This window comes from Protopterus annectens, chromosome 13.part0 (genome assembly GCF_019279795.1).
Source record: "Protopterus annectens isolate FY-2018-M chromosome 13.part0, PAN1.0, whole genome shotgun sequence".
NCBI classification, from domain to species: Eukaryota; Metazoa; Chordata; order Ceratodontiformes; family Protopteridae; genus Protopterus; species Protopterus annectens.
This window is the reverse complement of record NC_056747.1, coordinates 112,262,924-112,275,337: the sequence shown is the minus strand read 5'-3', so window position 1 is coordinate 112,275,337 and position 12,414 is coordinate 112,262,924. Positions and strand designations below refer to the sequence as shown.

The 12,414-nt window shown below is 38.0% G+C and overlaps 1 protein-coding gene across 1 annotated transcript in view; it reads right to left on the bottom strand.

The window, feature by feature from the left end:
- The window catches only part of LOC122787840 (bone morphogenetic protein 2-like), a gene marked incomplete at its 5' end in the record, with an annotated part of 14,689 nt that extends 3,859 nt beyond the window's left edge, over positions 1-10,830 (bottom strand). Inside the window, 5 exons of the mRNA XM_044054756.1 lie at positions 3,126-3,248; positions 3,907-4,049; positions 4,301-4,567; positions 9,960-9,981; positions 10,807-10,830. Of these exons, the coding sequence (XP_043910691.1) occupies positions 3,126-3,248; positions 3,907-4,049; positions 4,301-4,567; positions 9,960-9,981; positions 10,807-10,830 (579 nt within the window). The remainder of the gene's footprint in view (positions 1-3,125; positions 3,249-3,906; positions 4,050-4,300; positions 4,568-9,959; positions 9,982-10,806) is intronic.
- Positions 10,831-12,414: the final 1,584 nt, after the last annotated feature.

The window sequence follows — 12,414 nt, the reverse complement described above, 5'->3', positions numbered from 1 at the left end:
AAATTATTAATGTCCAGAAAGTTTAATACAGAAAACATTTAATTGTTTTCCTCGAAATAGTGCAAAATACTGCAACTAAAATGTCACAATGAGAGGCCAGAGAATATTGGCAGTACTGATTTCATAAGCAAGTGTAATATTAATAATGAAGTAAAAAGTCTGTTTCACCTGATGATATATGGATAGTCATGCACTTGTCTGGACTTTGAAAAATACTATATGTCTAATGTGCAAAAAGTAAAAGGAAAAAACTGTTGTTTTATCCTCTCTGCTTATTTAAAAGTGTTTAGTTTTGGTTCTGAATAAAAATATATCAATGTAGTCCCTATTATCTTCCAACATTGAAATTGAAATGTTCTTAATTTGCAAATAAGTTATTAAATAAAGACATCATATTTTATGTATTAGATTAAATACTTATCAGTAGTGTAAAATGTCTTTCAGAGGACTATTATGCATTCAGAATTTCTATCTTTAACAACTTTTATAAAATGGGCACAGAAACTTGACCAATGAGATTGAAGAAAATTGACCAATGAGATTGAGACCTGTGCATCACATGTGTTCCATGCATAGGAAGAGCTAATACAAGCCGTCTAAACCTCACATGCAGTCACAGAGACCTGCTTCCTCACAGACTTTAAATTATAACAGACTGTCACCATCCTGAAAAATCATTTAACAGATGAAAACTATCATACACATGAACATTTCAAAAAAGTAAATCAGTAAAAGTTTGTGTTTTGGAGAACTAAGAAGGTGGGAAAGGTTATGAAGCTCTGAACTTTTTCTGCTTAATTAATATTGCTTATTTTTGAACAACTGCAAAGACCTTACAAGTGCAGTTTAGTATACATTTATTTATTATTAACATTAATTTATCTTACTACAGTAATTGTATATTTTATTTTGGAGTATCTATAAGATGTGCATAACAAAATCATTGCATTATTATGGGCAGGGCTTCCAGACTTCTTGATACCTTTATATTCTCCCTCTCTATGGCTGCAGAAGTCTTAACATTGCAGATTGCTGACTGATATTTAATGAAATGTGTTAGCAGACTGCATTACATAATCAATACTATGACTTCGATGTAGTAACATTGATTTTATGGTTAACTAATCCATGATGTCACTGGTTGCGGGATCAAAGTAAAGGTTATGTTAAAGGAAATAAAGATATTACTCATATGCTTGTCGGTTAGTTAGTTAATAGCTCTACGCTCCCGAAATAATGAGACCACACAGAGAAAGCTTGTCAGCAAACAAAAAAACTAAATTTGAAATTATGAAAATATGGTACTTAAAACGTATTTACTCACAGATAGCTTCATGTTCCCAGTTTTAACATGAGATCCATGAGCATTTATAATATTTTTGTATTATGAAAGATCATTTCTAATAGATTTTACTTGCTTAAGTAAAAGTTATGCACATCAACAAAGATATGCAAACCACAACTGACAAAAATAACAGATGTAAACAAAATCTATTAAAAATGAAAACAATAATCATGGCATTTTTGTAACCATGCTCACTTAAAAAACAGCATTTGACAATCGACAAACAAGTGATTGTATGTGTGCATGAGTGTTTGTGTGTGTTGGGGGTTAGGATGGAAGAAGTCCAGGAAAGGAGACATAATAATAGGAACTTGTCTGGTAAAAATCAGTGAACCATAAACTCTGGGAAACTTTGATTTGCTAATATTAACAATAGGAATGTGACATCCTAGCAAAGCTAAAAGAACTCGGTAATCCATTCTACTCAAGATCTCCTTCAGCATACACACCATTAAACCAGAGAAACAGGTGATGGTTGTGTGCAGGTAGTGAATTTATGATGTAACTGTAACAGCTACATTGAGAAAAAGGTTAAGGTAGGGATGGCTTGTGACCCAAATCAGTGAAAAGGAGGTGACACATAAATTCTTGTCACTCTGATCTATGGAGCTTGCAGACAGTGCTGCCATTTCATATGTAATTAAGTTACTTACTTTATTCATTTATTTGTTAAGTGAAGTAGAACAGTGACCCACATGGACCTTTTTTAGACTCAGCCTGGGAGCACTGTCTGGTTAAGAGTGTTGCTCAGAGTCACATAGTCAGGCAAATGGGGGCAGAGGGAATGAAACCCTGGACCGCAGGAAGTGTGTCAATAGCTCATAGCATTAATCCTCCACTCCAGCTATCAGACTAACTTTATTTATATTTATTATATTTAATTGTATTATTATAATCATATATATTCCCCCTGAGACAAGACATCCTTTATTGAAGTTTATTTTGAAGCACTAAAAAAATTAAGTGAATTTATTAGGGTCACATGGTTAAGTGGCAACTGATGGTGGATAAACATATGAGTATTCAGATATTTCCAGCTGCCCAGTTCTTTAGTCTGGTGCCTTGCTTGGTTAGTTAGTGTTCATGGCATGGTCCCATGGTAGTTCCCTTAAAACAATACATTTTCTTCAACACTTCTACTGTGCTATAAAATTATATCACCAGATACCTGATTAGCAATTTCAGAACCATGTCAACTACTGAAACAGTGTTTGGAGTAAAGAAGGCCTTGACATTTATCTCTTGTCAGATAACACCGGTTTTCTTCTGTTGTATTATATATAAATATAATATAAATCTCAGATGTAGTGAACAGTTATCTACTACATTGGTTTTGTATTGTTGCATTGAACAAGAATATAAAGTAAACCTTTGTTTGAGATGTTACTACTCAGCTGAAAGTAAACATTTATCATTATGTTTTTGGTATAAAGTAACATAAATTGCCATTTCTAGCTCCAGTGATCCTATGTTTTTTAATTGAATACCTCACTGCTACTGTTTTTATGGAAAAATGATTTAGTCTTAAAGAACAATCCAGCTATCATTCTATATTGCAGTTTAAGAAACTAAACTAAACTTGGGAATTCCACAGACTAATGAAGCTTATCACACCAGTCACAATGAGACTTTAATTATATGTACCTTACATCCTTCACATAGACCATATTTATTTCATAGTTTATGTCTATACTATTGAAAAATCATCAATACTTCAAGATCTGACAATCTTGATATAAAGTATTATTTAACATGTAAAAATAAATACTTTAAAACTTACAGCTTGTGTTACAGTGAACACTTCCCACCCAGAACTGTGGATCGGTATGAGCCTGGAAGTGAGGAGTTTCTTCCCTTGGGGTAGACTGATTCTGTTCTTATCCATCACCTGATATACACTCACCTGAAGAAAAAAAAACTTACTAGTTACTAAATGCTTTGTGGGCAAAGACTGCACTTGGTTTGCAGTATTAATTTAAGTTTTACATAAATAGTAAACATTTATTTCCATGTACATCTATAATTTTACAAGCACTATCATAGTTTATCTGAGAAATGACAAATGTATATTCAAGTTTTACTCTGGCTAGACAAGAAATATGAGGACTGCCTAAGTAGTGCCGTCTGACATACGGCATATAAACAATAAAACCAATACACTGCAAAATGGATCACTTTATACTTAATGCAATTAAGCTGAACAGTTTACTACTGCAAATTGAAATGCATAAGAGGTGTTTAATAATATATTAACTTTTAATTAGGCTCCATTATGCATTTGTGGTGCTAAATATTTATCATAAGAAGCCAAAGTCTGACTTGCTCTCAAACTGAGTGAGACAGTACATATTATAGATTAAATTCTGAATTTTGAATAATCAATCAAAGGTAAGGTTGTCATACTTGTTGTTGATCTACCAAACTGACATGCTAGATTCTTCAGTAAAGACAACTTGTATCCTGCAGAAACCTTTGCCCTTCCAGTACCTTGCTCATTTCTTAATCATGTTCGAATATATGACAACTAAAACAAGGAGTATATTTTGTTTCCATTGCATTACCTGGCAAAAGTGATGCCTGTTAAAAAATGCAAGTTCTGTTGCATGGGGTTTCAGTTTGAAGAGATGCAGTTCAGCGGTGAGAATCCTCTCACTCTTGGCTACAGAGGACAAATTAAAGAAGAACTCCATCTGGTTACTGTGACCTGAAAATAAAAATAAAAAATATATATATATATACATTTATACATCAAATAATAAATATTTATAAGCAAAAACAACATAAGATGACACTCACTACTACTAACAACAGTTTTTAAAAAAAATCTTCCTTTTCTCTCTCTTCTTTCATTTATGTTAGGTAACATATCCGTTAAATATATTAAAAGCAGATGCTAAGTAAAGTTTTGATAAAAGTATTAAAGCATCTGATATTGTTCAGATTAAAGGTGCTTACTTTTATCAAAGAAACTGCGGACTGTATTTCCCTCCAGTAGATCTGGGTCCTTTGTGACACCATCAGCATCAGCCACTGTGTTGTAGAGATCAATCATATACTGTGGAGCCTGTTTAGTATAGTAGTGGATACTTGGAGGTTCCTCAATCCCAAATACTTCCAAAAGTCTTTTTATAGCCTCTGTCCTGACTTCACTGGGGTCTTCCTTCAGCACTGAATTTTCCTGATCCACCTGATAAGGCCTGGAGGTGCATTGTTGTACCAACACTTGAAGAATGATTAAAAGAAACATGATGAGAAATGAACAAACTCTTCCAGAAAATACTCAGAAGGAACCAGCTCTGCAAATGAGTTCTTCCCCTCTCAGCATCCCAATTTATAACAAGGGCACATGGCATTTGTATACTAAGCTAGCAGACAATAGCAGTTAAAACAGAATTAGTTCAAATATGCAAAAAAGCAATCAGTGAAGGTAAAGAAACCTAATTGCGGTGTTAACAAGGTGTGAAAATGGACTACCAAGGACATTTCAGCAATTGTCCTCTAATACACAAATCATATGAATTGAGAAGCTGCAGATCTGTGTACATTTTGTATTTTTAAACAAAATTAGTGTGTGCTGTATACGACTAAAGGCTGTAAGAAGCACTGCACCTGGAGAGATTTGGTTTCTAAGTCATTTTCAGTGGTAAATGTGAAATATTGCTATTGTAAAAGGCACAATGTGCAAAGTTTGCTCTCCCTAGGAGACTAACTTCCTCTAATGGATTCATTAATGGGGTAAACACAAGAACATTGAAATTCAAGAATTAAAATGGCCTAAACAAATAGGTAAGGAAGAGCTGTCCAAACATCCTTAAATATGCTTAAGTGTCCCATATAAAACAAGAGGAAGCTGTACTGTAGAGTATAAGTGACTTGTATGTTCTTGGCAGCCCAACATGTAAAATCAAATATTGTATATCTAACAAGAACTGTGATCTGCCTTTCAAAAAATGCTCAGTGTAATACTTGTCTGGTCAGATTTAAGAACTTTTCAGAATTTAGAGGAAACATACTATTCTCTGTACCTTATTTCAGTATAATACACACACACACACACACACACACACACACACACACACACACACACACACACACACACACATATCTATCTGTCCATATATGCATTCATACACCACACATACACACACATGCACACACACACACACACACACACACACACACACACACACACACACACACACACACGCACACTCATACCTATCTGTCCATATACGCATTCATACACACACACACACACACACACACACACACACACACACACACACACACTCATATCTATCTGTCCATATACGCATTCATACACACACACACACACACACACACACACACACACACACACACACACACACACGCACACACACACCCACACATATCTATCTGTCCATATATGCATATATAGTGTGCGTGTGTGTGTGTGCCTGCGTATAGGTGTGTGAGTCTGTACATATACATATATAGGATTTCTGATTTGTGTTGGCAGTATTTGATATGATTCTATTGCTTTGAAATGCTTTTTAAACACACCCACGGTATTCATATTCAATTATTGTTGTGTAGTGATGTTGCATTTATTTATTATCTGTGGTAGTAACATTTAAAATGTGAATGTTCTTAAATCTCCAGTTTCCATTTTAAAATAAGAACAGTGTAGGAACTGTTCATACCTTATTCCTCCTCACTCTCCCTGCTACACTCACTTCCTTACTTTCAGTTTCTGTCCCCTGGCTTTCTCTCTAAATATACCATAAGCCTGTTTTTCTCTAAGTTCATTTTGCGATTATTGGTTGTACTATACTAACTTACCTTTAATTTCTCTTTAATCAGGCTAAAATTTCTCTAAATATTAAATAATTTCTATACAACTTGTTTTTGTTCCTAACCAATGTTTTCATACTATGTCCCATTTGGTATAATTATTTAAATGGCAGATGTTCTTTCTATTAGTTTTGAAGCTTGTAAAATTATTGTTCTTAAAACATTTTGTAATACATTGGAGCTTTTCACTCTATGCCTCCACCAAAAATGGGCTCCTGCCCAGTCATAATTTCCTGGTAATCAAATGTCAATAAATTAATGGTGCATGTAATTTGCTTGCAGCAGAAATACATTATTTTATTTTATTTAACATTTGTTAACCAGGAAAGTCCGACTTGGAACAAAGCCAATTTTCAGCGGAGGCCCGGGGAGAAAAGCTCCAGATAGAATTATTGTTCTTAAAACAGAAGATAAAATATACTGACAGATGAATTAGTGGTTGAAATCTGCCTGCAGGCTGTAGTTTCTTATTCAGCTAGATGGGTAACCATAAATTCACACCAGGAGTTCGACCTGTGTCCCTCTTGGACGGGAGCAATAGGTTCTGATTGTGGAAATACGGGTAGAGCTTGCCTAGGCTTGTACGGGCCCTGGGTCCATTAGCCTAGTAACTTCCTAAATCTGTGATTTAGGTGTCCTTTGTAATTCCAGACATTCTTCCTTTTGTGGGAGGCACCCCGACCCCATTCTCTGACCCTCTGTACCTCATCATCCCTTTCTACTCTGTTCTGTTTTTGTTCTTACTTACTGTGCACTTGCCAGTCATTCTAAACTTTACTTACAGTTACAAACATAGTCATTAACCAGAGGTCAGAATCAAACATGGTACCTTGTATCTGTGAGGTAAAGATCTTGACCATCATGTCAAACGCACCCCACCCTAATCATTTTCTAATGTTTCTCGTTACCATTACCGTGCTTGTAAATATCCATTGCAGAGTCTCTACAAGACAAGTGTCCTTCTGCACTAATGGTTTGCTCAACCACTAATAGTTTTCTGGATGTGCCATACTAGTGTCTTCCACAATGTAGAATAACTTCAACATCTCTTATGTCCATTTCCCTCAACATATACTGCCCAAATCTGCCAACAGTTCAGTCTCTGTGTGATGCTAACTCTTAAATCTTCATACTATTCTGTCTGGACTATAGCTGCCCTCTGATCCTATCTCAGGACCCCAAAATGGTGGGCTTAATTCACCAGTTTTTGCATTAAATCTCAGCTACCTTTTTTAGTCACATACAAAGAAAGTGGCACCAGGATTTTCTGAAGGCTATCCATCCTTCTATGTATTACAACCAATCCAGTTTTGGTGTTGTCACTCAGACGTCATTCCCCCATCTTACTACTCCACTACTCCAGTTTCACAGCACCAGTCAGTAGCCAGCTCTTGTTTTCCAATCCCAGTATTACATTTTATGTGAATATGCCAGACAGGACTGGTCTGAATTCTTTGGTTCCCCACTGACATCATCTTCTTAGTAAACAGTTCCCCTTAAAGTACGTTCTACTTCATGTGTGGCAGCCATCTGCCACCATATTCTGACTCATGCCATTTAGCTCACGATCCATCCTTTTATGAGGCAGAGTGTCAAAGTCATCGCTCTGCATCAGGCACATCATTCACTGTGCACCATCTATCTGCCTTGACAACGATCCTGTCACAAAACTGGAACAAAGCAGTGAGGCATGACATGCTCGGAGTGTAAATTATGCTGCTGTTTATCCAGAAAGCAGTGAACCTGGAGCATGTAGGGAGATAAATTGCTGGTTAATGTAATGCACTGATATTACAATAAGACTGTCGATATCCCATTTATTCAAACAGAGACGCATGTGTGGTATCTCTCACTGTATTATGCACAGTGACCTTTTCATCTGTCAAACTTAAATTATTATTTTAGTGCATTTTATGGTAACTTCCACTTTTTTGTCTAGGTCCCCTAACTGCTGTCTGCCATCTGCTGTGCCCTAGAGCACTTCTTCATTCTTCTGCAGTCATTACCCCCTGCTACCTGACCAGCTCTCCCCCACAGCATGTGTCTCACAGACATAGAATTACTTTGTGGAAACTATGGGGGTTTTGGCAGATAGGCGATCAGGATGACAGTAGATCATATTTGATCTGCCTATACCTATAGTCCTTACCGATATCCAGGACATAGTGATATCAATCTGCAACTTGTCCTTCATCTGCTGATGCCTTCTCATGTTTTCACCTTATTTAGTCCTAAGAAGGACGTCCCTCCTCCTACAACAAGTAAATCAGCAAAATGCCTTTTTATCCATAACTCCCTCGCAACTCATCCTGGATCATGCCTGCTAAATGAGTGCAGGGTATCTGGGTCACAGACAGGGCTCTACCACTTTTTTATTTATTAAAATTTTAAATAAAAGTTTTGTGTTCTAGATTTGAATGTATTTAGATATTTTTTAGTAGATGTTTATAAGTGGTATGTCATTTTCTACTTTTTGCCTTTTCTCTATGCTGTTGTATTCATATAGTTAGTATATTTCAGTAAGGGTAGCATTGAGTAGCAAAGGCCCCCACATGGAGGATGCAGTAAACAGATTTTGTCATTATTCAAGGATCACTGTTTGTGATTAACTGATATGAATCCAGTGAATCCAGTGAATCCACGAGTTTGTCTTTCTTGAGCAGTTATTTCTATAGCTTTCCTGAAAAGAAGTAAGACTGTAAGACAGCAGCTGTCTGGTGCCCACAATGGCTTAGCTCCTGTCTAGCTCCTCACTATGACATCACAAAATCAGTGACAGTTATCAGAATTTTAGTAGCTTTCTGGTTTGTGAAGAAAGTTGATGTTGGAAGGTATCTCATCTGTCCCTCTGTCCCTTAAACCAGGTTTCTGTGACTGCACAGACACCTACATCTTCTAGTGATAAAAGTGCACTCCCTGGAAACACAATTATATCACAAGAAGATGTAGGTCACCCTGGCCCTGCAAGGCTACAATGCCTTCCACACCTTTAGACTGCAAAATGAATGTGTAAAAACCAAAGGAGGTGGTGTTTCAATCTATATTAGAGATAAATTCATCTCACATCAAGTTAGACTGGACAACTCCATGGAGTTACTCCAGGTCCAGGTTATGGTGGGTTAGACCTGCATTCAAGTCCTAGCCAGTTATAGTTTCCCCCTCCGTGGGTCAAGACACCCATGAAGCCTACTTAACCAAACTGAAGACAATCCAAATTTTACCAAACACACTGGTTATGGGGAATTTCAATTATCCAAACCATCAACTGGGAAATCTACTCTATCCCTTCCTTGACTTTGTGAATTCAAATGAGTCCTGAAGCAAATTGTCCATACCCCGAAAAGAGGAACAAACATTATAGATCTGGTCCTCACCAACATGTCAACCAGGTGCACTGCTGCAACTGTTGGACCCTCATTAGTTAAAACTGACCACAAATTACTCACATTCGAACTGACACTAACACCAGAACTCACTAAGGGTGAAATCAGACTAAAAAACTTCACCAAGGAAAACTATACTCTCCTAGGTGAAGGTATAAATGCATTCCAAACCCCACCCCAAACTGAAAGTGGTAACTATGCCAAAGCTGACACTAAAGGCCTGTACAATCACTTGCATAAGAGTATAAACTCGGCTGTACCAGACAGAATCAAAGCCAGATCTCCAAGTAAAATCAAGCTGCCATGGTAGACTTCCAACATCAACAAACTTTACAATAAATGCAAAAAGTTGCAATTCAAGAAAAAAAGACAAGGATCCAACAATGGAAAAGCACCCTCCTCAAGCTTAACAGGCAAGTAAGACAACTTGTCAAATCCTCCAAGAGCTCCTTTGAGAGAAACCTAGCAAGAACTGCCAAGGATAACTATAAGGCCTTTTATAGCTGCGTACATAACCTAAAGGGTAGGACCCAAGCATGTGCCGAACTGGTGGCCAACAGCATCACATCTGACCCCATAGAGATATTAAACCTGCTAGATTTGGTGAAAATTTCATTCTCTTATCCCCTCCTAACTTACAACAAACCCTTTCGCAACCCCCCCCCCCACACCTTACATATCTGAAGAGCAGGTCCTCAAAGTCCTGTCCAAGGCAAAGAACACAGCCTCTATGAGACCAGATGACATCCCAGGCAGTCTTCTAAACAGGCTAAAATATGAACTAGCATCACCACTAAGTACGCTTTTCAAGCATAGCCTAAACACAGGCTTTGTTCTTGTGAAATGGAGAACAGCTACAGTTATTCCCCAACACAAAGGTGGCCTAGCAACAGACCTGGGGAATTACAGACCCACAAGCCTGACCAGCCTCATCTGTAAGGCCATGGAACGTATCACTATGGACCTCATAAATAAAGACATATGTGACCTGCAAACCCTGGATCCTACCCAATTTGGATTTCTGAAGTGCATGTCCTGCCTGTTAAATCTGGTGAATTTCTTTAAAAGTGTGATCAAGGCCATTGATGAGGGCAAATCTGTGCACATGGCATACCTCGGCTTGGCAATGACTTTTAACACAATCCCACATTCAGGCATTACCGATAAACTTAGCAAATTGAATGTAAACCCCTTTGTTGTAAGATGGGTTGCCAACTGGCTCACAAACCAGACACACACTATCAAAGTCAGTGGCTCCACATCAACCAGCAGACCTATTACCAGTGGGGTGCCACAGGGGTCAGTGCTGGGCCCCCTACTGTTTTGTATATACATCTAAGAAGTTCCTGTCAAAATTAAAGGGATGTGGATGACAAAGTTTGCAGACAACTCCAAACTTGATACAATGATTGAATCAGCAAATGATGTCAGTATACTCCAGGAGGGTCTCACCCAGACCATTAACTGGTGTATTAGTCACAGTCTCGAAGTGAATGCAAAGGAATGCATCACAATTCCTTTCGGCACAAACAATGTCCCTTCACAATATCAAATCAACAACAATACCCTAAGTACCCATGACATATTAAGGGACCTGTGATCACAGCTTAACCGCGACCTTAACTTTGACGACCATGTCCGCCATTGTAAGGAAAGCTTTCTATGTAGCTCACTTGATTAGTAAAGGCATCGCCTCAAGAGCAAAAGAAGTTATAACTCCCCTATACTCGGCACTTATCCATCCCATAATTGAGCCCCATTCAGTATGTACCATAATAAGCACCTGTAGCAATTAGAGAGACTGCAGAAGTTTCTAACAAAGAAGATCAAGGGCCTCCAGCATGCACCTTATATGGACTAACTAAAGTCCTTGACACTATACTCCATATTGTATAGACTTCTTAGGGGAGACTTATGCCTGGCTTACAGACCAACCCAAGACCCAAACCTAATGAACTTACTGCATATCTGTAAATCAAATGGGTCTAGGTCTACCTGTTTCAGGGACTTAAATATAGCATGCAACTTAAAAAAGGCATGCTGGAGGAACAGATTTATCTCTCAGTGACTGCCATGTCTTTGGAACAGGCTACCAGTTCATGTGAAACAGAGCACCTCTATGACACTGTTGAAGATTAACCCGATGAGTGGATGGCACACTGTAAATTCTTGCCAGGGATAGTGCCCACAACACTCCTGGACATGGGCAGTCGACTAGTACTTCTATGGTATTACATTGGGTTGAAATGGCTAGACTTAAAATGACCTCCAGATCAATAGCCTAGTAATCTCCTATGATCCTATGATGTGTCTTCAGAGTGCTCCAAGCAGAATGTCTTCACTGTCTTATCTCTGACCACCTCCCCATCAATCCATCTGTAAGTTCTTCAGTCAGCCTGTTCTTCCATGCTGATATTCTGTACAACAATGCATGACCTCTGCACCCATATGGTGCTGTTCTGTACCCATCTTCTAGTCCCCTGCATTTCCATAACAGTTTTCTGTCTTCAAATGATGCTAGAATCCCCCCCCCCCACACACACCCATTGTGTTGCCATGTCCTCACACAGTGGTGGTAGCCTGCGTTCCTGTCATATCGCCCTGCACTCACATACTGGTACCCAGCACTCTCACGAAGGTATGCTGACATAACACGCTGGCCCTCCAATCCTCAGATTCTGTAGCTTATACAAAAGCAATAATGCATACAGCTTTTCTGCTTATTTTCCATTCTAATTGTATCAGCTTCCCTACTTTTTCCCATTCATCCTATGTCAAGATTACATTTCTTTGCTAAGCTGAAGAGTTTCATGTAACTGCCCATTACTAAGTTAGTATCCAACAGTTAGC